General features: G+C 41.2%; 1 protein-coding gene across 3 annotated transcripts; it reads right to left on the reverse strand.

Annotated features, from left to right (window-relative positions):
- Positions 1–448: 448 nt before the first annotated feature.
- On the reverse strand, positions 449–23,611 carry LOC122528266. 3 transcript variants are annotated; one of them, XM_043653227.1, is made up of 8 exons: positions 23,408–23,611; positions 19,218–19,387; positions 14,889–15,073; positions 12,830–13,068; positions 12,181–12,459; positions 4,936–5,278; positions 2,858–3,146; positions 449–1,651 (listed from the first exon to the last, which is right to left on the reverse strand). In XM_043653227.1, exons 2-8 carry the CDS (start codon positions 19,377–19,379, stop codon positions 1,433–1,435), a joined length of 1,716 nt encoding a protein of 571 aa, XP_043509162.1. In that variant the 5' UTR covers positions 19,380–19,387; positions 23,408–23,611; the 3' UTR covers positions 449–1,432. The 3 variants fall into 3 exon arrangements, with proteins under 3 accessions (XP_043509162.1, XP_043509160.1, XP_043509161.1); XM_043653225.1 differs by having other exon boundaries at positions 22,299–23,611; XM_043653226.1 differs by lacking the exon at positions 23,408–23,611 and adding an exon at positions 19,773–19,862.
- Positions 23,612–23,742: the final 131 nt, after the last annotated feature.

The following is a 23,742-nucleotide window of genomic DNA, read 5'->3' on the forward strand; positions in this document are numbered from 1 at the left end:
ACGTTGTCCCATGAATTATTTAACAAACCCTTCGCCATTCTTGTAAACCACATTCACGTTCACTTTCAAACCAAAGCGAAATCTCCTATTAACAAAGAAACTCTTGCTAAAAGACTTTTTTATCTCTAAAACGTCATTAATCTAATAAATATTTATCTTCAATTACCGTAATTTAGAGAATGCATATCTTCACGAATTACACTCGCATGCCTGTGTTTACTTTCAAACAGAAAGGAAAACACGGAAACTAGCCTATTCTTAAAACATCTGTAAATTAAAAAATTAGAAAACTATATAAATTCATTTAGAAAATTACTCAATTTTCTTTTTAAATCTAAGGAATTAAAGAAACTCTTAAAAAGTCGCAAATGTGCGAAATATCTTGTCAAAATGGAGGCGACAAATTGACCCAAAGGATGCACAAAAGGGGTAAAAAAAGAAAAGAATCTTTATTTGTTATTAACCGTTATTATTGTTGCTGTTACTGTCAATGTTACTGCTTGTTACTTGTTCCTATCATTATCGTTAGTCTGGCATCCGGCGCGGATAACAATATAACTCACGAAAGAAGTCGAAAGGTCAACAGGCGACCCACGACTTCGAGGATCCTGTCACAACGTACGGCACGGGTGCAAGAGAGAATAATAAATGCTCGATCTCGGTTCGTCTCAACTGTTCAGGGATGTCGACGTTGTCTGATAAAAATAAATCCACGACCCCGTTGACTCTATGTATAAAAGTGGGGCAAACGAAACCATCGAAATGAAAAGGACACGAGACTTGTAGCTTATAATATAATCTCTGGATAGTGAAATTTATTTCCTCTTCTCTTTTGACGTAATATAGAGTTAAATGAAAGAGATACAATATGGCAGTGAACACTATCACAGCTTATGATTTATATGTATGGTGTATCATGTTTAGAATTTTAATTAATCCTTTCACGCTGAATATCGTAACATCGAACAATATACTTTGATAAATTACTAACGACAAAACTATTTGCGTCGAGTAAAATTAATTTCCGATGCAATGTCTTTTTCACAAAATCATCTCCCAGGGAGCGTGCATATTTCCAATAAAATTTCAATGAGTAAAACTTATGAATACAATTTATTGTATAGATCGGATTGCAATGCAAAGAGATTCAATCCTGAAAAGATTAATTAATTAAATAAACCTAGAAGATATTGCTATTTAAAAACAGTAGCGTAAAAAATATAACTTGTATCTTTGAACCATAATTTATAAAAGAAATTCTCAACAAAGAAAAAAAAAACCCTGCGAATCATCGTCATGAGGTTTCTATTTGCTCCCTGTGATTACCAAGCTTAACGTCCTCAGACGCTGAACAACCGCTTGGAGACGCGTGAATGATACGATAACGATACGATCGATTAATTAAATAATTTATTAGTTAACAACGAGCAGCTCAGTAGGGATGAAGGGCCGCTAGACCGAGTCGAGGCGGCTCCGCGTAGCTGTGTCGATATCGACCCGGTGTGGGCACGATTTCCAAGGGTGGCCTGGCGCTATCGCGATCCAGACCTGGATATCTCTCGTGTTCGGAGAGTTCTTGGTACGTGATTGCCCTGGCACGCACTTTCTCGCGTATTTCTCGCACGTGGGCACGATCGCGGAAATCTCGAGCCTGTAAACAAAATTTTATTAAATAATTTAACGAAGATTTTATGAGTATCTCACGAGCCAAGCTCGCATAGAGTTGCGTAGAATGCAGGGAATTCATACAATGACGTAACATACGATTATGCAGAATTGAATGATAGACACGCATACATAAATGTAGCATAAGTAATTGGCGAAAGTTGAGCAGTTGGTGCCCATTGTGGAAGTGACAATAAGGTTTGGAATTTGACGGTGTAATGATCAATTGCGAAGGAATGTGTAAAGTAATAATAGACCCGTAAATATAGGAGACGTGATTGGTGGAAGATGCCTGCATATATTCCCAACTTAATGAAGGTCTTGTAAAAGTAGTGATTGAGCGGAGTTGCGTAAAAATGCATAATATAATAGTAAATATGCACTGCATATAGTTTAGAAGTAGTACTAAGCCTCTACTGTATGGAAATGCGACGTGGAATACATAAATGTGATTGGTAGAAGATGAACACATTGATAATTTAATGAAAATATTATAGAAGAAGCATGTATAGTGTACGTAACTGTACACATATATTAGTGGGAGTAGAAGAAGTCAAGTTAACTCAATGCAAACTTGAAACTAAAATTAGCAATGTGATACTAATTGCAACACACAATGTGAGATGTAATGTTGGAATTTAATACAAGAAGTCAGTAAATAGTTCAACAGAAAATAAAATAGAACGCAATATAGTGTAATATTATTCGTCTTCGAAAAAAAGTCGAGTCGTCAGTGAAAGATTAACAATGACACTCTTCACTATAAAAATTTACATAGTGGACGAAGAAGAGTCGTATTAGAGAGCAATACTATTTGCAGTAAAATTCGCAAGCAAATAACATAATAGCAAAAGGAAGAACCCACACGGCTCCTTATCCAGGCGACAAACGATTAGCATTTCCGCGCAAGATTATTGCTTGCTCGTAGAAAGTGCAAATTCAAATAAGAAAGTTAAACGACGCAAGCAATTTTGAGGGGTCACAAAAAATAAAGATCTCCAAACACACTTTTAAATGGAATCTAGACAATCGAGACATACATTTTGTGACTCTCTTTCAAAAAAAGAAAAAAAGAAGACTGAACGATACATCTTTGACACGGTGTCATCACAAGGATAAGTTTTAGAATTTTTTCATTGCAAAGAGCTTGAGGAACGATTAAAGAGAAGGGTAAGGAATCATTGACCCTTACTTCTCTCGGATCAGAGACGTTCCTTTGATCTCGGAAATCTCTTCCAACGGTTGGGTTTTCGTAGAAACTTCTCGGCCGAGGCCTCGAGACCTCTTGCTCCAATGGGCGTTCCATCGAATAATGATGGGTTCGCGGCCGCGGTCGAGCCCTGTAAGAAATATCGTTCTCCCGTTCCGATGCCTCCGAATGATTCCGTCTGATCAGGTGTTCGTGGCCAGTCGTTGAATTATTACTGGTCGAGTGTTGACGAGTAAGTTGGTCCTCGTGGTTCTGCCTCGATGACTCAACCCTATTAAATACAAAAATTAATTGATGTAAAAAGTAATTAATATAGAATGATTATTCGAACATTTTTTAGCCAGTATCGAAACATCTTGTAACGAGGCTCGATTATCAGAATTATATTGCTAAATTGAGCTGAGGAAAGCTGAAAATATAATAATAATAATATCAAAGTGTTATAAATAAATTAAATTGTACAACATGCCAAGTAATATATTTCAGAATTGAAATTAAACTTTATTGCAAGTAAAATTTTCCTTTATTGAATCAGAATTATAATTTCTGGAACCTGATGATGTAAGACACAGGGCAAGGAAGTACAGACGTTTTATAATCAGACGTGTATTCTTGCCATCAAATCTAGCAGTATACTTAAACCTTCACTCTCTCATCATCAGTACTCTATCACAAAAATTTCTTCAACCATTTACGGATACTCATTCGGTTGAATTTTATCATTTCAACAGTAATATTCAATTTGTTCTATTGAGTTGGTTAGATTATCAACTCTGTTTAGCAAATGTGAAACTAGACAAGTTTTCTGGGATTTTCTAGACATGTTTGGAAGCACTCGGAGAATTATATTATACGACTATGTGCCACTTCCGAATTCGTTCCACTTGCCACGTGCCACTTCTGGCAACCGCTTCTCGTGAAATAAATCGACAGGGACGTCTATCAATTTCTCTGTACATCCTACAATACGTGAGACTACGATCTGCAAAAATAGAATCCTGAATAAAGTCGTGTTACGAGTCAAACTATCAATCAACCTCAGTCTTCGACGATTTTCTAGCTCAGAATATATGTATGTAATCGATAGACTGCGACTATATAATTTTGTATTTCCGTTAAAAACGGAAGCTTAAAAATAAAAATACCCTACTTTGATTATTTTATGTACTACGTTTATTATATACTCTCTTTATACGCTAAATTATACTACACATCGCGTACAGAATGTTACAACGAGTGCTCCTTAGCCTAACGATGAATGTCCAACGTTTCAAGAACCAATCCATTAACCTGAATAAAGTTGATCTATTTGCTTTCTATGTAACTCGACGAGTTACCGAGTGACACGATCGTTTTCATGGAAATAAAGTTAGCAGGAAGTCGAGCGAGTGAACATTGAAATATATTCCTCGTGACGAGATCTCGCGTTCTGAATGAGAAGTCGGTTTAGCTAATCGGCATCAATGGAGCCGAGCTCGCGTACGTATGTATATCTGCGAGACAATCGTGAAATTTTTCAACTTATCGCGTGCTTTCGAATCGCTCTTCCACTGGTCGGGCAGCTTTTACTTTGAGATTGACACCGGTGATTGCTGGCCCAAAACGAATGACAGCCGGAGGGGAAAGAGCAAAGACAAGCCGCGTGGCCTTTTGAAACTAGTCTTTCTGGTCTGGACGCGGGAGAAAATGAGAGAGAAGCGGCCGGTCGAATCGGCAGGTTACAATGGAATCGGTACAGATTCTCTGGATTAGAAAACGAATACGTCGAACTCGTCGAGATCTACGTTCACCGTAGATAGCTCTCGCGGTACTGAAAGTTGTTTCTAATTGACTCTAATCGATGTACGCCTCGACTTTTTACTTTTTATCCGCGGCTACGGATCTTTCTGTTTCTGTCAATTTCGACAGCTTTCTAACGGCGAACAGCTTTTGAAAGGAAGGTTTGAGTTAGGTTTAAGGCTTTGAAGAAGGTGTTAGAGATGTTCAAGCAGACGTGCATTTCTTTTACATCTTCTACAACTGAAAATTATTAATTGCATGGCACATAGCGAGAAACATACCTGTGAGCAGGATGATTGTCAGCGTCTCTCTGCCTCGAAAGAACAGGCCTGGCAATGGCCTCTCTCTCCATAGCTCGAAACATCTCCTTAGCATCCTGGAATCTCTCTCTGGGGCTAGTCACTTCTCCAGGATTCACTCGGGGTTGATACTGGGGGCTAGGCGACCGCTGCCTAAACTCCGGTGCTCTACGACTTCTATTACAACTCGGTGAAACTCCTCTGTTCACCTGACTGGGCAATCTTTCAGGACTTCTTGGTAATCTTGGCAGCGTCAGGCTCGTCCCAGTCGTGTCTGCCTCTTGCAGATAATCGTTCTCTTCGGCTGGCGCTCCCCAGTCGTCGTCTAAAATAAACCACAAACCGATTAGAATTTGCAGTCGATCGTTTGCAATCAGTCGCAATTGCAACCATCTCGCGATGTGTGCTGTAGGGAATATTTTGGAATTTTATTGACATTGAAACGAGATCCGATTATGTTGATTCCAGACTAGTTAGAATTATCAGGTCTATAACTGAGGTCAAGTTGTCAATAATCATATATTTTACTGTTCTATCCGTCTAATAATGAAGTGGAATAATCTATTTTCTAGACAAATTATTTGGCTTGACTTGGGTATGTTTTCAACCTTCATTTCCTTTCAGGCAACAGATAAAACGTGGTCAACATTCATCGAAACGAATCCTTCGCTCCGCGAGGTAGAAAGCTACGTTTCGAACAATGGACCAGCTAAAGATACAGACACAGAGGAGAGAAGAAGAATCGAGAGAGTCCTTGGTAAGAGCCGCAGTTTTCTCTTTTACCAAGCAACCTGTCGTCTTGGCGAAAAGAAGAAGAAGTGGAAGAGGACCAAAGATGTCTCTTTCTCAGATTTGTTCGAGGAGGTCACGAAGGTTTGAAAAGAAGCTGGAAAAGACACGAACGCGTGACGTGTGTGACGGTGGGACGAGGAGGCCGAAAGAGGAGGCAGGCTAACAGCTGCCTCGGGCTGTGGGCCGAGAATGCGGAACTTTATTATACGCTGTTATACGTGTGACCTCCCACGGGGTCGATTTACACGCGAATTCATCAACTAGCTGGCCGGCTAGATACGCGTTTCAGATTGATTCCCATCGTTATCTCCGTTATCGGCGTGATATCTCGGCGACGTCTATTAAATAGGAGAGGAGACTAGGCGAGAACGTGCACGTTCACGAAAGCTAGCCTCTCGAGAGAGCTGTCGCTTTGCGCAATGTGCCGCGCGGACGCGAATGCCGCGCCAGGTAAAAGTTAAAAGGCAAAGAGCCTGAGATTCTTCTGAATATCATCGACGATCCTTCGGTACCCGAGAGGAGATTGCAACTTGTTCTACCTACTGTAACATCGATGATGACGTTGCCTGATTTTTCTCGATAATTTTTAGGCTGGTACTTTGAATAAGAAAGTTGATTGCTTTTGAGGAGCACTTTGTGTTGAGTGGTTGGTGTAAAATGAAATGAAAATTAAGTGTTAATTGATCAAACCATCAATTCTCAAAACTATATATCCAATACAAATTCTAATCAATTAATATTGCAATTAACTATCAGAGGAATGATTATTATTAAAGAAAGTCTCTCAATCTCCTACATATAATTTTCTATTTGACACTTTCTTTAAGAAAAAAAAAAAATTAACCAAAAGTTCTGTAAAAGAAATATTCTACACGACTTCCCCTTCTAAAAAAAAAAGAAAAAGCAACCAGCAAATCAAGAACTACTAACGATCATTATCGCGATAAAGAATCCACTTTTTCACTTAGCTGATCATCCGCAAAAGCGTGCAGGACGAAATAACAGGTCGCGGATAAAGTAGCTAGCGAGTGCGGCGATAAATTAATCGTCTTAATCGGCGGCCGGAATCTGGCAAGCACTGGGATAGTTTCACGCGATGTATCAGCGCGCGCGAGGCGGCGGATCGTGAGCAAAGTGTGCCAGATCGCGAACAGGCCAGAGGCCCCGCTTATATGGAGATACGAACGTGGAAATCGTGATCGAGCCGTGTCCCCGAGACACCTGTTGCGAAACGGGTTTCCATCGTGTCACGTAAAACGCCAGTGATATAACGAATGCCAATTTTCCTAGACGAGCTTCGACACTCTCCTCCTTACGGCCTTTCAATTGAAACACACTCGTCGCCAAAATATAATTATCCAATTAGTCCAATAGAACAACATTGAAGAGTAATCCAGTTTCTTAGTCGATATAACGATAATGATGAAATTACTTGAATTCGTACTGCTGTTACGAATCTCGAATTTTTAGACTCTATTTTGTGAAACACGAGTCGAACTTCTCGAGAAGAATTACATAGGGAAATTATTAAAAGGCGTCGTGCGGCCACTTATTAAGGTCGTCGGTAAAAAGATTAAATCGAGCCGAAAATCCAGAGGGGATTAGTAGCGAGTACTCGTAAAAAGCGACGTCGTCGGTGAAAAGTGGCTTTAGTCGGTCAGTGGCACGTTCGGCTAGGAAACATCGGCGCCCGATGAAAAATCGCGTAATTACCTAAGCAGCTGATGTACGCTTGCCTTAAAGTCGTAAATCTGTCGAATGACTTTCGATCTATCCGCGATTTAATTGCCAACAAAACCAACTACACGACACCCATGAACAGATTTTCACCCGTAACACGAGGAATTTATTTCATTCTAGTCGTTTGAGCTTCGACGTACGCGAAAAGAACGAACGACCGTGCCGTATCTTGAGTTTCTAACCTGGGATTTATGGGTACTTGCTAATTTAATACGACGCTCGTTGATTCAAATCTATTCAATTAATTCGAATTGAAAAAAAAAACATAGGTGTCATAGAAACACCAGTTACAAAATCTTTCAAAATAATTTGAATGAGAGAATCTTCAATCCAAGTAATTTAATTTGAGAAATTAATCTATTTAAAATTCCCATATTTTAGTAACAGTATGTATATAAATCTTTATTTGATTTTAAAAATATAATTTCTCTTTCCAAAAATACTAACACGTACCCTATCTACAAATCCTTAATCAAATAAAATTTGTATATTTGATTCCCGATTCATTTCATTCAAATCGAAGAATACATTTTATCTGATTTGAAACATACCACTTAGAAACCTGCTGAAGTAATTCTACCTGTTTAATCCTATAGAATCTAACACAAACACCAATTAGAATCATCTTAAGTATCCCTCTCAACGCTCTATACACTCCATAAATCTCCACTTCGAAGCTCCATTTAAAACAACCTAAATTCAACAAACTAAAAAACCTACACGTATCTCCTAATTACCACAGGTCCCTAGGACCCCAACAAATCCATAAATCAAAATTCCTGAAATCCCTTTCCTTCCGCACATGTAACTCGCAGTACATCAGCAAAGCCACACATAATCGTCTGAATCAGACAATAGACGAATTAGGGGAGCAGATATACCGCGACTAAAACGCGTGTAGCGATCCCGGTAGCGGCGTGTGGACATCGGGACCCGGTGTGTCGAAGCGGCTGGATTTTTGCACGGTTGCTACTGCCTGCGGAGCTTGCATCGGAAAAGATGTATGCGTGTGCCCGTAGGCTGGCTGGTACCTGCTGCTGACACGACGTCCTAACGGTATTCCTTCCACTGTAACAGGTGCCCAATACCAACGTCTCCTTCGTGCACGTAGTTTGAAACACGGAGCTCGGTCGTATATACACACACAGACGACCACGAGAAGAATCCTTAGTCCCTCTTTTTCTCTTTTTCTTTCTCCCGTGTCTTTTCTTCTTCTGTTTTCTCTCCCCCCTTTCTCGTGTTCTTTCTTTCCTTTTCCCCTTTCGTTCGTCTTCCTCCGTTCGCGAAATTTATTCGTTCGTACGTTATATAGGTCAGTCGTCCGTTAAAAACGTGTTCCACGACGGAGAGACGGGGAACGCGGCACGGCTTAAGAGCCAGCGTCCGACTCTGACTTTGAAGTTTCAATCCCTGAAGAGTGGCAAGACTCTCTTTGATCCTGTTTTATCGCCGGTTAAAGGCAACCTGCGGAAACTCGCCAGGCTTCAATCGGCGAGGACGTTGTTTTTTTTTTCCCCTCCCTCAAGAGCCACGCTTTTGGAGCCACCGTTCCGCCAGGTAATAGCGCGAACTTAAGTAGATTGCACCGCTATCTGGTCAGACGAGTCTCGATGGTATTTTTTCTTTCTTTCTTGCGTTCGTTTTTCTTTTTTCTCCTGGTATCTAGATTTTTACTGATACGTTTGTTTAGCACGATTATTTTAAGATAAGATTATGAGACGTCAGACAGAGATTAATAATTAAATTAATTTAAATTAATACTTAATTGTCCTGTCAGGTCTAAGTAATTTATCTCTGAATTGTCGCGGTTCCCAATAGTCCGTCGTAAACTAAACAAGAAGTGAATAACGTTCAAGTGAAAAAAAAAAAAAAAAAAAGAAAAAAGAAACACGAGACAACGCAAATTCACAGAAACATTCCCAAAATCGTAACTTTCACCAACCATTTAGCGATTCGTCAGGATCAAATTCCAAAGGGGAATGAATCGTCGCCGAGCGATCGAAGTGAAAGCAGACGAGGGATCGGCGGTGTTAGATCGGTGCGTTTACATTCAATCGCGAGGAGCAGCGACGCGGAGAGAGAAAAATCGAAGATGGACAACGAAAACGATGACGGCGACGTACGATGAAACGATTTTTCGTAACTCGACGAGAAATTGGGTTACCAGGTCGCCTTCCGCCCGGTTTTCTACGAGCGCCGATAAGATTCGAGGCGGAACACACGCGCACGGCCACCTGTTTCAACTCGGTAGAAAGCGTCCAAATTTTTGTCATCATCGCCATAAATCTTTCCCTTTCTTTCCGTTTTATTCCGAATTCGACCACATTCTTTCCAATCCGCTGGAAATTTCCGAAGAAAGTTCGTTTGCTCGTCTAGAATTTCAATGAATTTGATTCGTAACGTTGAACATCACCGTTATCTTTCTTTTTCCTTTTTAGAGAAATAACAAAAATGTTGGAACGCTCATTCTTTTGTTTTTTGATTTTTTGCTGTGTTAATTAATATGATGATAGTATTTGACGAATTGTGTCTACTCTGTATAATTGTAATATTTTGCCCATTTTCTGGAATGTCATTCATAATATTGCCAAGAGACGGTATCAAATAGTAGAATTTTACTTTGATGCAGATACATAAATATAATTTGGTAACGGTGCTAAAACGTAACATAACACGGATGATATATCACTAGAAATTCATACTATCTACGAAAGGTTTCAAACCAATCACTTCGGTTGTTTCGACCGTAGTTAACTCGATTATCAATCTTCAACTTCCTCGACAACTCGTTCACACAGTATCAACGTCACTGTCATGCTCATACGTCTAACATACCTACATACATACACTCATTCTATTTCATCTCCTTTCACTCGGATTCAGCGCCTCTATTTACTTACATATAACCATCTACTCGTGCAACAACACATTCTGATCCTCGAGTAACATCATTGTATAACATTATTATATGAAGAGGCCGCGTTCCAAGAAGAAACTACCTTCATCTCCCAGTAAAGTTCAAAACCAATCAAAATCAAATTAATCAAATTCCAAATGTGCTATAAATCTATGATCAAATGCTTTCGCATCTTTGAACACTTCTCTTCAAATAAATGCAATTTAAATTGCAATTTTAATTGAAATATGTCTCCTCGTTGACGCAAATCTTTTCGATTTTTTCCAAAGAGATCGCGATAGATTGTGCAATTTACAATGTTTTACAGATTTAGAACACCTACAAAAGTACGATCATTTTTATATCCTTGTCTCACTTGAGTAAGAGAGAGAAAAAAACATCTTTTTGTAGATAACCTTTCTCATCAGCGTTAATGTTTTAAAATCAAGACTATCCTCCACATTTCATTTTCCGACATACTGACGTGCAATTAAAACAAGCCAAATGTACGAAGAACTGCCTGCAAGATTTAATATCGCGGAAGCGCAACCGCGTCACGGTCCATCAGTTTTTCGTGAGGGAGAAGAATCGTTTCTCGAGCGAGACCAGGGTAAGAAGAAACAGAGGACTTTCACTTTCGTACACAGCATCAGCCGACGGACAGTTCGCGCGATCGTTTAACGGACGTAATGGCGCGTTTCAGTTGAATCGCCTAATTTCCTAGGGAAACACTTCAATTACTTTCCACTCGGCAATTAGACGACAATCACGCGCGATTACTACTTGTATTCTCATTGCCTCACGATCTACCACTGCGTCTATTTATTCAGAAGAACGAGAAATGCTGATTGCTCGTGCTGTGAAAGCTTCATGTCGAGGAAAATATTGAATTTTCTTCAATTGAAGATTCATTGAAATTCAAAGAGAATAATTCACGCAACAAGGGTGATCCTTTTTATTTATATAATAATAAGAAATACATTTTTTTCAATTTTGAGGATTTTTACTAAAATTCGAATATTTTCGTTGATATATCGTGATTCGTTTTCAGTCGGAAGGAAACGTCATTTCAATTACCAGAAAATGGTTAACCGAAAGAACGTGAATTCACTCTGAACACACCAATTTCACTCGCGCTTTTCATTCACGATAAATTTCACAACTTGCTCAACATGACTATCGAATCACCACGCGAACGTAACGCCTCCGTGCTGTCGTAATTTTCCCCTCTTTCGCATCGTTGTTTAGCATACCGTTTCGTTACGGAATCCGTCCCGACGTCTCGCGTGACATCGCTCCGGCGAATCCGCGCGATAAATCCACCGATACATTCGAGTGAATTTCGTGGGTGGTCACGTGACTCACACAATCGTGGAACTAGTTCACGTTACGATAGTGGGATAACAGGTTGAAGAAGAAGGAAAGTTTGACTAGTTTTATGGTGAATCGTCGTGACTTGATACAACTCTAATATATTCTGTCCATGATCAAAGAATTTTTATCCATTTGATAATCGATTAATTTCAAATTGAGTTCTTGATGAGACAATACAAAGTGAAATTCTTTTTAGATTAAAACTTATTATAGAAATTCAAAGAAAGAAGAAAGACACGAAGAAGAAGAAAACTCTCAAGTCAATAGACTCACGCAGATAAACTGCAAAAATTAAGATATAAAGATGAGAAATTCGAAGAAGAGGAAAAGGATTGAAGCTAGAAACTTCTATCTATAAAAATGTAAAAATAGAAATTCAGGAGGAGCAAACGAAGAAAGTGTAGAAGCTGGTACGTTCGACTTACCGGAGGATGAATCTCTGGAGGGTCTGGAGGGTCTGGGGCCCAGAGGATGATGACTCTGATAAGGTGGGGGCGTAGCGGCACTATCTGAGCCTATTCCACTGCTCGCTGCGCTTCTCGTGCCACCTCTGTCAACGGTAGTACTGCCTCCTACGATCGTTTGATTCAAGCAGCGTCTGAACTCGATCCCAGCGAGATTGCCCCGGTGTCGGTGCACCGTATCGTAATCCCGCGGAGGCAGCAGAATCGGACCCACATCATTGTCCCCTGAGTTGCCTCTGCCTAAAAAAGGAACGAGCCGCGTCTCGCGTTCATCGTCCTCTCACGCCAAGTATATTCGACCAAACTATCCGCGAGTTGTCTGAATTCTTTCTTCCATTTACATATTTTCTATATTTGTCTATGCGTCTATTTGTCTCTACGCTTCGTACGATCCTTTACAGGAGAAGTATGCCATTTTGTAATTTAACAGATTATTGCTCATTTCTGGGTTTACAATCGCACGAACGAAAGATGAAATTTTAATTTCACAACGCGTGAGCGTAGCTGGAGCTCGTAGTTTCCGATACGATGAGTGGCAATTTGAATAGATTTAGGTAATTTCAGTAATTCGACGATGGAGGAGGAAATGTTTTTTCAAAGAAATATTTACCTAGCTTGGCACGCAACTCCGCAGCCAGAGACTCGTATATCGTGGTGGTTTGCACACTGTCGTGTCTAAGTTCGCCACTGCCCTCCGACGACTCTGACTCCCTGGTGCTTCTACCATCGCTGCCTAAATTGCTGCGGGCTCTGCCTTCCAGCGAATTCACCCTCGCCAAATTGTCAGTGTGCGATGCCAGCGCTTTCAACTGGCCGCCAAGTAACTCAGCTGTTTCGACTGAGTCGCATCTACAGTTGCAGAAAATCAAACCAGCATATAAAATTGTGTCTTATAACGTTTATCACTTTAACCGACTTTTATGAGATTCAAACACTGAAGTTGTTTCTGTCAGATATCCCAAATTTATCAATCGATAATTCTGATTATTTCTGCTTACACTCGACACATCGAGTTAGAAATTTGAAGGTTTCGCAAGACATCGCATCGATATCGAAAGAGTCGTCGGTTTATGTATGAATTCACAAGAGTTCAAAGATCAGACGTAACTGGAAGACGAGCCAGACTTACGGTCAAAGACTTCCTCGAATTAATTTCCCATTTCCTACACACCGGAGCAGAGGTCGCCTTTTAATTTCTAATCTAGCCGCCGTTGAAACGACATTCCCCGCGATCGACGACCTTTTATTATTTTCCATGAACTCGGCAAGAAATCGCGGCCAGCGAACAAGCCGCGTTCCCGAATGAACCATTTACCTGGTTTCGATCGGAATCGAAACCGATTCATGAATTCAATGGCGACGTTGTATAATCCGCGTTGTATAATCCGTGTCAGGAGATCATTGTATCACACGGTGGAGAAGAAAAGAAGAAAGAAATCCGCTCTTCTCACGGGATGAAAATACGGCGATCTTGGCTTTCAATAGGCTCCAAGGTTCTTCGCGTGTAGTACCAATGGAGATTGCCGTGTGCGAACACCGGCTTGCCAACGTTATTAGCGACCCGTTAGAATCGTGCAGATCGTTAATTAACGAGCCAACCGTTTTACAATGCTTGAAATCGGACAAAATGGCCACATAGAATTCATGGGTTTCCAAAAGTTTTCTGTCAGAGAGAGCATCGAAAAGCTGAAGCAGTCCCATACTGTTATGTATCAAAGAATATTTTATTTTTGAAAATTTCTTACTTCACGTTTCAACGGGATGTAATTGAGCAGCAACTATAGGTCACACCGTGATGTCAGAATTGTCAAAAGAATTGTCAGAATTTATGGTAATTGGTTAGACGAGAAGTTAACGTGTTTCGGGCGATCTCACGGTAGAATCGGTAACGTGGCCGTTCTCAGAATAATTATCCGTTAATTGATACAAATGTGATCGAATAGCGCCAACTGGCTGTTTCTCGCGGTTCCATTCAGTTGGAGGTTCATGGTAATTTATGGTAATAGAAATCAAAGATCAAAGACGGGGGAACGGCTTCGCCGATGACGAGACGACTACAATAGCGATTCCTAAAGTTTACTCGTATCGTTATTAAACTCATTAAAGAGTCATAGAACGTCATTTGCTCAAACGAAATCTTAATTAGTGCTCGATTCAATGAACATCTGGCTATTACATCCAGTTATACGAACATGATGAATTACGCGAACGAAAACTCGCTGCTAGTCAATCATAGGTGAGAGAATTAATGAACTTCTATTAACGTGAATTATTCATCCTCCAGTGAATCACTCAAGCAAATGGAGATTACGGTGTTCTTTCAATTAATGAACTACTTATCACCTGATCAAGTTCAATCCACGAATCAAGTTCTAATCAATGAACTCCCGTGGTTATACAAACTATTTAAAAACTTCTAAGCTTAGATAAATAAAATTCAATCGTAAAATTATCTCAATCTTAACACGTTGAATGCCACGCGAGATTTCTCATTATACAATAGATATTACGTTGAAATATTATCCACAACGAATAAACATGTTTAATAGATTTATTTCACTGGTCACCCATATGGTGAAACTGAGGGTTGCGTTTCTTCACGAACTCATCCTTTGCTCCATAGTTGATCCAAATGTGTAATACTCAAAAGTATCGTAAAGTATAGTAACCTGTAAGCGTGCACGTGGACAGGATTGTTGGTGGCCGGATTTGGAAGCAGAAGAGTTGCGGCGACGACGTCCTCTCGTTGCACGGCCGCAAGCACAGCGTGTCCTGGCACTAAGTGTTTCACAGCCGACCTGGTCGAGCCGCCTGGATGGACCGTCTGTATAATTTTCAGGCCCTTGTTGCTCACCTGACAATCGTGAAACGTGGACGATCAACCGTTGGTCGCCGATCTAACAGCAGCCGCGATGTTTTAACGCGCCCCGGACTCGACCTCGGCGATGAATTACGCGGCCACGGAAACACGTTACGGCATTGTTCCCGTACTAAAATGCAAATCGACCGATTGATGCATCACGCTAGCGGGGTATCGTGCTACATCGATGGCTGTAACGCATCGGCGAACAGCACCGGCTTTAATCGACGTTAACGTCGCCTCGATTTTTTGCCTTAGATGGAGACCGGAACGCGAGGAAACTGAGGGAGCATTTCGCGATGTTTTTCTCTTGCTTTCAACGTTTGTGTACGATTTGGAATTTTTTTTAAGGGATCCTTTGTTGCATCTTCAATTTTGTACCCACGGGCTAAGAAATTTTAATTCGCCCATCACGAATTGAGAAAGAAAAATTCTGTGCTTCCTGGAGATTCTTACTTTATTTTTGCCTTTGAGTCAAGTTGTTCTTCCAATTCCTCGTTTTTTATATAATAATATTTCAATATTTTATATATAATATTTTAATTAATATAATAATATTTTCCTGCGTTTGCATTGTCAATATCCCATTGAGTTTACAACTTAGAGATACGGTTACTTCTGCATTCGTAAAGATAGAAATCTCGAACCTCGCGCAGCAATTTCCATAAATACGCAAATATGCAATTAACTGCTAATAGCGTGTTATCTATGTATCGTGAATTGAATCTTAACTTGATAGTTAAGGAGCACACTGATACGTAGTCTTGTTCGATAAATAGTGTTATTTTGGACATCGAACGAGCAATGCTTTCCCCCCGTGACAATAACATATTCTCCGTGTGGCTGCGTAAAAACGCAATTTCCTTTTCGAAAGCAAATAATAACAGCGTAACGACGAAAGCGAACACGACATTTCAAGAAGAAGAAGAAGAAGAAGAATAAAAAAAAAAATAAAACTTTCTCTATTTTACGATCACGCTCATAGGAATGTGCGTACGAGCATATCGATGATTATTGCTCGCCCCAGGCCATGTTGAAATTACCGGCAACACTGTTTCATTAGCGGCCATGGAAATCCATTAAAAAGTTGATGAGTAATCTGACGCGTAACTGATTTTCGACACAGTTCGATCGTAAATATAATGCGGCATTAAAAGAGATAGAACGCGATGCTTCCTCTCCGACACGGATTATCTCTGAGAATTTCTATTCTTCCCAAGATTAAACTTTCTTTTCAAAAGATATAAAGATACAGGAATGTTACTCGAAGAAAAAAATGAAGTCTGATAGTTTATGAACGCCAAGACAATTTCAACACTGTTGCCCTATTAATTCTTGCAATTATAGCATTAAGAAATAATCGACTTCAAAACAAATTATTTGACATCGAATGACACTGTATCGTTAGAAAAAAAAATTCATCAGCTCGCAATTTCCTCCTACACAATCCTCTGTTTTAATTAATTTTCAGAATTATTAAACATCAAGGAAAACTTGACAATTCCCACTAAAAAAAATATTATTAAACCACCTCGTATGTTCCAAAAAAGAAAAAGAAAAAATCCATTACTACACGATTTCTAAGAAGTTTTCTCTTTACCCACACGCCAGAGGAATCTGCTCGCAGCTGGAATTGCGAGAAAATTGCAAAATCCAATTCTGAGACGAGCATCGTGCACCAGATGCACGAACGAAATAATCAGCGGTGTCCTCGCTGAAGACTGCGGTCTTGCGACGAAATCGGCAAGAAGAGAATGACGCGGGCAATTTTCGCCAGCAGCGCAGACTGTTCATTACGGCTGTCGCGAGTGGCTCGCAATCAGCAAGCGAAAATTCGGCGCGCTAAAATATTCTCAAGGCAAAGCGATCTCTCGCAATCAACGCCTCCAACACTGGCGATTACATTTGCACAACAATTAGACGGGCCTCTTTGTGCGATTTCGCAATAATTTCAGTTCTTTCTCTTCCTTCTTCCAGCGGTCTCTTGGACTCTTTCGCGCGAAAGACCTGCCCGCGGCGAATTAACACGCAGAGGAACGTCCATTAAGATCGAACGCGTTGATACGGAAAACGGTTTTGTTTTCCAGGCGATAAAGCTCGATGGGAAGCTCGCTGGTTTCTAAACGAGTGATAAATCACTGAATGATAGTTTGTCAGACGTGGAGCACGCGTTTTGACATTACCTACATTATTACGTTCTTCCGTGTTCAGCTAATATAGCTAATGATAACGATCTGTCTTTCTAAACTCCAAATTATCCGAGAAGCGAATAAGAAATTTGTTTCTTTTTCAGAAATGAAAACGAAAGAGATAACATCTCGATTCGCGAAATCTATTAACAATTAGATTTCTTTGTGGTTCTTTATAAGGGAGAAACAGTAATCTAAATTTCTAAAGTTCATCGATACGTGAACGTTAATATACGCTTCTTTCTTTCCTTTTTTTTTTTTTTCTTCCAGGTTTCAAGAATTGCGGTTAAACGCGGATCTTTTGATAAATGAAGAAACAAGCCGCAGAGAGACGAGACCGTTTCGTCGTCGGGATCGTCGTGCGGACGAGGATGAAAAGAGCAATTTGGCAAGGAACGGGGAATAACGAGGCGATTTTTAAATTGGCATGCAACCCCTTTCAGCAAATTTCAATTGACATGCAACGGGAATGTCGAGCAACACACAGACAGCTTAACGGTCGCGGGACAATTTCGGTGTCATCCGTTTTATTTTCTCTTTCCCATATTGAACGCGCCGGACGTATTAGCGCCGTGCCCGTTTCTGTTAACATTCGGGTCAACGAATCTTTTATTGTGCTTATCTAATTAACCTCGCTCAACGAGGCCTGCCGCATTAATCACTGCTTAACTGCGCCTTTGACCCTGGGAAATATTTTTACACGTAATACGCGCGTGACTAATTGATAATTCTTTTCTTTTTTTTTAAATTTACAAAAAGTTACGAGACAAATAAAGAGGATTAATATACATAATAGGCATGAGAATCAACTTATAAATGGTCCTACTGAACGTCGAGGGCGTTTGTTCGTTAAAGAAGGAAGCCAGAGAACTATTGGTTCGTTGAAAGTTCAACGAAAGTTCGGTCGAATGATTTACAGCGGAGACGAGGAAGAATCGCTTGACATCGTTCCAGGAACTTTTCTAACTTTCTGACGCAACAATTGCTCGTGGCACGTTTTCGTAACAACGGAATCTAGGTTTCGAGGGAATCAAAGCGGCGAAACTTTCCTAGAAACAATACAGAACGAATTTTAAAAGACCACGTCCGACACTGTGCAACATGCAGATGGAGGAAGAAGATTTACGATAGACGATAATCTCATTTGCAGCTTGACAAATTCGTAATAAAAGTACATCTTGCATGTATCTGCAAGGTAACGAGACAAAAATCTAAAGAATTCTAACGACAATCCCACTCGATTGTTGACTCGATCCACTTGATTTCTATTTAAAGATGTTTTCCATAAGAGCCGCTCCTAAAATCCAGATATCCCTACGACGCAGGAATTTCAAAGAACGTGGATTACGACCGATGGTAAACGACAAATCCAGTTCCACCCCCGAAAACTCGCCCGCCATCAATTTCCAAGACGGCGAGATCCTTCGTGAAATGTAGCCAACACTCGGCTTGGCCATCTCACGCTCATTTGCATATCAACAATTTTACGATCGTACGTGGCTTTTATCTCCTTAAACTGCCAAAGGCAAAAATAAAGATGTTGACTCGAACTCCTCTTTTACCTCGTTTTTTATTCGTTTCGTTTCGTTTCGAAGGCGGATTTCGCTCGGAAAAAAAGAAAAGAAAAAAAAGAAAAAAAGAGATAAAACGCAAAGCGTCCCGGAGGAAACTGATAACCTGTCTCGAACAGGTCGAGGACTGGGCGATCCCGGTATGTAGGCTGAGGTCATAAATCGGTGATTTTTATTCGACCTGCAGACTGCTTTCACTGGCGGCCGACCGAACGACACGCGTGCGCGAGTGTTAAACGAAATGAAACGAAGTTAAATGAAGAAACGAAAACGCGTGTTCGCATCTCTTCTTTTCTTTTTCTCTGACCTCGGCGATTAATACTCCTTTTCGCGATATTTTCGGCCACGAAACCGGATCTCCGAAATGGTACCGCTCACCTGCAGCGTGACCTTGAAAGGCTCCTGAAGTCGTTCTCGCTCGAGCAGGTAAGCTATGGCACCGGGCATTGCGTCCACCCCCTTGGCCTCCCGCGCGCCCAGGTACCAGACGTAGTACGAGCTCTTCTTGACATCCTTGCTGCTCCTCAAACGCAGGGCCATCACTCACTCTGTTCGACCGAAGAAAAGACGCGTTAACTCGGCTCGACTCTTAGCCCCTTCAGTGACGAAAACGAGAGGCTGAAAATCTTTGAGCGATCGAGTGCTTGGAGAGTGAGAGACACTGGTGGATCCAAGCGAAACCCAAGAAGGAAACATATGGGTATTTGGAAATCAAAGACTTCGAAAATTTTGGATAGCGAAGGTTTCAGATTGAGAAATTGGGAATTTGAAGAGAGAGAGAGAGATGTTTTAAAAATTTGTACTCTTAAAGAACTTGAGTAGTTAAAAGTGTAATTAAATATCGAAATTTGGAAATATAGAACCTTAGGATTTCAGAGATTTCAGAGGATTTGACAGTTCGAAAATTTAGAGATCTAGGATCTTGAGACTTACTGAACCCTCGCGGTTTTTGAAAGTGCCTCGAGTAGATTCCAAGAATTTTCCACAGTTAATCGAAGCACGTTGCTCAAGCGACAGCCGGAATCGGGACATTATCTTTCACCATAGCCAGAAAATTATTGAGATTCTTACTACCAAAGTCTTGGACTTTCTAAATAATTCCTGAAGAACTGCTAGACACAGAGGTCGAATTTTTAAATCCCTTAATTAATTCTCCAAACTACCAAGTTCAATACATTCCAAACTATTTTAGTAAAAGTTAAAATCTCCAAAAATACATTAATTCTCCCCATTGAAAAAAAAAACCATTAAGGTCTTATCGAGCCCTCATTAGCGTTAAATGGTACAAAGAATATATGTTAAATAATATTTCGAGCAAAGTTGAGGAATTTTCAAGAGTTAATTGAGCGCGCAGGAGGGCAATTATTGAAATTCTTGCTATCAGAGTTCCCCCCTTATCGGACACGGTGTGTTCGTAACGTTTCCCTGGCGCAAAAACGACGATTTTCCACGAGGCAGGCTTGCAGCCGTTGGCTGGTTGGCGAAGAACACGAACGGCTTGTCTGTTCATCCGCTTCCTCAATTACTTTCACGCTTAAACCCGTTTTCTACGTTAACCGTCTCGCAAAGAATCGGTTCCCACCGATCTGCATCGCGCCGATGCCGTATCTAAAGCGCAAATATCCCTGGAATCGGCACAAAAACACGTTCAGGATCAATGTCGACCCTCGTACGATCGATTATCCATCGATTTTTCACTCATAACCTGTTCGATACCATTCCGTGCGATTATTCCAACATATTCCAAGATTCCAAGAAAACTGAGACTAATTAACTAATAATAATAATTGTAATAATTTTCAAAAAACTTTTTTCAACTGAGACTAATTAACTAATTGTAATAATTTTCAAAAAAACATTTTTCAAGTCTACCTCTTTTTAACGCTAATTTCGAACGAAGTGCTGGCTAAATAATGAAATAAATAAGACAAAATACATTACGCTCGAATCAGTCAAAGTTTCATCAAAGAAAAGCTGACTTTTTAAGAAGCTAAGTAACGGTCTAAAGAACTTTCGCAAAATATAACGTTGAACTCTCGCTTTTGGAAATGGTCGGACTTGATCCTCTCAATATTCACGTGGCCGAGGCACGCGAAACCGTACACGACACCGTCCACGTTTACCGATATACGTTTGTTCTCTTTATTTATGCATCACACGCGTTTCGAAATCTTATACGCTCGCGTGTAGCCGTAAATATGTAATAGGCTCGCTTCACCTACGACCACGGCGCCATTCCCGAGAAGAGTTATGTTTCTTTTAACGATAAATCGCGTTCGTTTGTCCGGTATACGCAGTCGAAGGTATATAAAACCTGATTAATAGCCGTTCGACGTCTATATTGAGCTACGCTACGATTATGTTATTCTCCGGTCCCTATTATCGCGAGACACATTTTAACATTTCCTTTTTACAAGCGACAAGTGCAATCGATAACTTTGCAAGTATAAAAACCGATCGATTCGTCTCGCTAGGAAGTTGTTTCCAAGTTAATGGAGAACACCTTGAAGATCGCGGCTGACTATTTGCCTAGAGAATAAATTTGTGCACGTAAAGAAGAAGAGGAAATGATCCACAGGCACGAGTCATTTGTTACCTTTTTTTTTTATCAGATATCAGCAGGAACATCCCGATGAATAGAAATTACGATCGTCGAAACGTTACAAAATTACTCGTTTACTCGAACAGTTGGAAATTAATCGCAAGAATCGCGATAGCAAGAACCGCGACTTTCGAATCTGCCGCTTTCATCACCGCGCCGGAAGTGATTAAACTCGAATTTCTTCGACTCCTCGCGTTCGAACGATTATTTTTATTTACGGTAACGCCGGGCGTTTGAATTTAAATCGCATTTACTGTGTACAGCGTAGCGTGTATTTTTAAATCGTATTTGCCAACATCACCGGCTGCCTTGGCTTCGCGATTTTAAACAGCTCTGTCAATTGCCATCTACTTGAGCAACGCTCGAATCGGTAGAAAATTATTTAACATTTTATTGTTCATTGTTTTCACGATGTTGTTTATGAAATTTTACCAGTCACGAATTATTCAATTATAAACACAAATTTTTAAAATTGCGGATCTCCTAATTTGACAATCTCTGATTTGTAAGACTGAGAAAAATCCACAACCTACAACTCGTAATTTATCAGTTATCAGTCAATAAATAATCGTGCAAGAACAGTTTGCAAATTATAATCTATAGTTTATAAAAGTTATTTTGTATAGCGAGTAGCGAAAATGTAAATGCAAAAAATCCTCGCAACTTGTCAATTCACCGATAATTATTATTATGACAATTATTATGCAAGAGGGTTCAGTAGAGGTGAATCGTGAGAATAACAAAAGTTCGTTCCTTCGAAAAACCTTCGAGACGAGAGGGAAAAGATGGTGTTAATTTTCGGTGGAGTAGAAACAGCAGGAAACGTGATGAGAAAAGAAATGGTAAAACAAACTGACCGGCGGCGGAACGGGTCCGGGATGCTGAGTGCTCGCGGCTGATTTTCGTAGGAATTAAGCAACGCAGCCGCGGCCAAGAGTCAACGGGTCTTCGGTAAGCAGACAGCGGCGGCGGCGGCGGCGGCGGCGGCGGCGGCGGCGGCGGCTGGTTTCGGTGAGCAGAGGAACAAGTTGTACGGTACGTACGGCCCACGTACGTGCGTGCAGCATGCACGGTGTCGTGCTTCTATACGTATACACAAATCCTTGCCAAGGAGCACGCCAGTTCGTCGAAGCGGAGGAAGAAGAAGAGGAGGAAGAAGAAGAAGACGAAGACGAAGACGAAGACGAAGACGAAGACGAAGACGAAGACGAAGAAGAACAAGAAGAAGAAGCTCGCCTCGGTCGATCTGACAGCTGCGCGACTCCAGTCCAAAGCACTTTTCCACGCTCGCCAGCCACCAGTTTCTTTATATGCACACGCTCGCGTCTCTCTGTTTACTGTTGTGTGCACCCTCCTGCTTGGCCAAAGAGACTCGGTTGGAACGGAAGACGAAGAGCCAAACGAAACGGAACGGTGAAACTCCTCCGTAGTCACGGAGTTTAAAAAAAAAAAAAACAAAAAAAAAAGAAAGAAGGAGAAAGAACCACGAGAGTTCCGATATTGGCGAGAAATATTCCAGAAAAATTCCGTAACCGCGCGATTCGATGCGCGATTTGCAGTGGAGAGGCGTCGCCTTGTTGTTTCGCAGAGTTCACTTGTCAACGACGCGGCGCGAGTGGATTCGCGCGTACCTAACCATCACGGGATACTGACTCCACGGCGGAGATCCTCCGCGAAGAGCTCCGAGTGAAACGCGGACGAAGGGAGAGTGAGAGCAAGCGAGAAAGGCCGAGCTACGGTTTCAATGGCGGTCGCAACAGAGACAGGCTTAACCGGAGCGGAGTCGAGGTTATGTCTGTCCTTTAGCGGGGGCCCTCTCTCGCTCGTTTCGAATGCCCGTTTCGACGGGGACTCTCCGATCTTCTCTGCGCTCTCCTCTCCTCCGTCTTTCTCCTTTCTCTCTCTCTCTCTCTCTCTCTCTCTCTCTCTCTCTCTCTCTTTCTTTCTTTCGGACGAACCGCCACACCTTGCCGCCTCGAGATCGGCTCGCGATCGCCGGTAAACGCGTTCCCTTGCCAGCAGCCTCGAACTAACCGGACGGTTTTCTGTCCTGAATTTTAGTCCCGGGGCCTCATCGAGCAACGAGGAGAAAGACACTGGGAAAGGGAAAGAGAGACGGTGTAACGCTGCTGACGGTGTAGAAGTGGTGGAAGAACCGGGCCCCTTCCCCTTTCTCTCCTTTCCTCTCTTTCTCTCTAGACTCCCCTACCTGGCCGTTTTAGCCTCCTCGGTAAGCGTTGCCCCTGCACCGAGGATGGCAGGTTAAGAGGCAGGCAGGCAGGTAGAGAGACGCCTCATTGA

This window comes from Frieseomelitta varia, unplaced genomic scaffold, assembly GCF_011392965.1.
Source record: "Frieseomelitta varia isolate USP_RPSP 00005682 unplaced genomic scaffold, Fvar_1.2 scaffold_248, whole genome shotgun sequence".
Lineage (NCBI taxonomy): Eukaryota > Metazoa > Arthropoda > Insecta > Hymenoptera > Apidae > Frieseomelitta > Frieseomelitta varia.

Bases quoted from the DNA above. Each gene is read 5' to 3' on its own strand.
- LOC122528266 (XM_043653227.1), bottom strand. From the start codon at position 19,379: ATGGCCCTGCGTTTGAGGAGCAGCAAGGATGTCAAGAAGAGCTCGTAC. The intron at 13,069-14,888 runs GTTACTATACTT...CTGCAACTGTAG, and splicing joins GTCCACGTGCACGCTTACAG to ATGCGACTCAGTCGAAACAG. The intron at 3,147-4,935 runs GTATGTTTCTCG...TGTATTTAATAG, and splicing joins GACAATCATCCTGCTCACAG to GGTTGAGTCATCGAGGCAGA.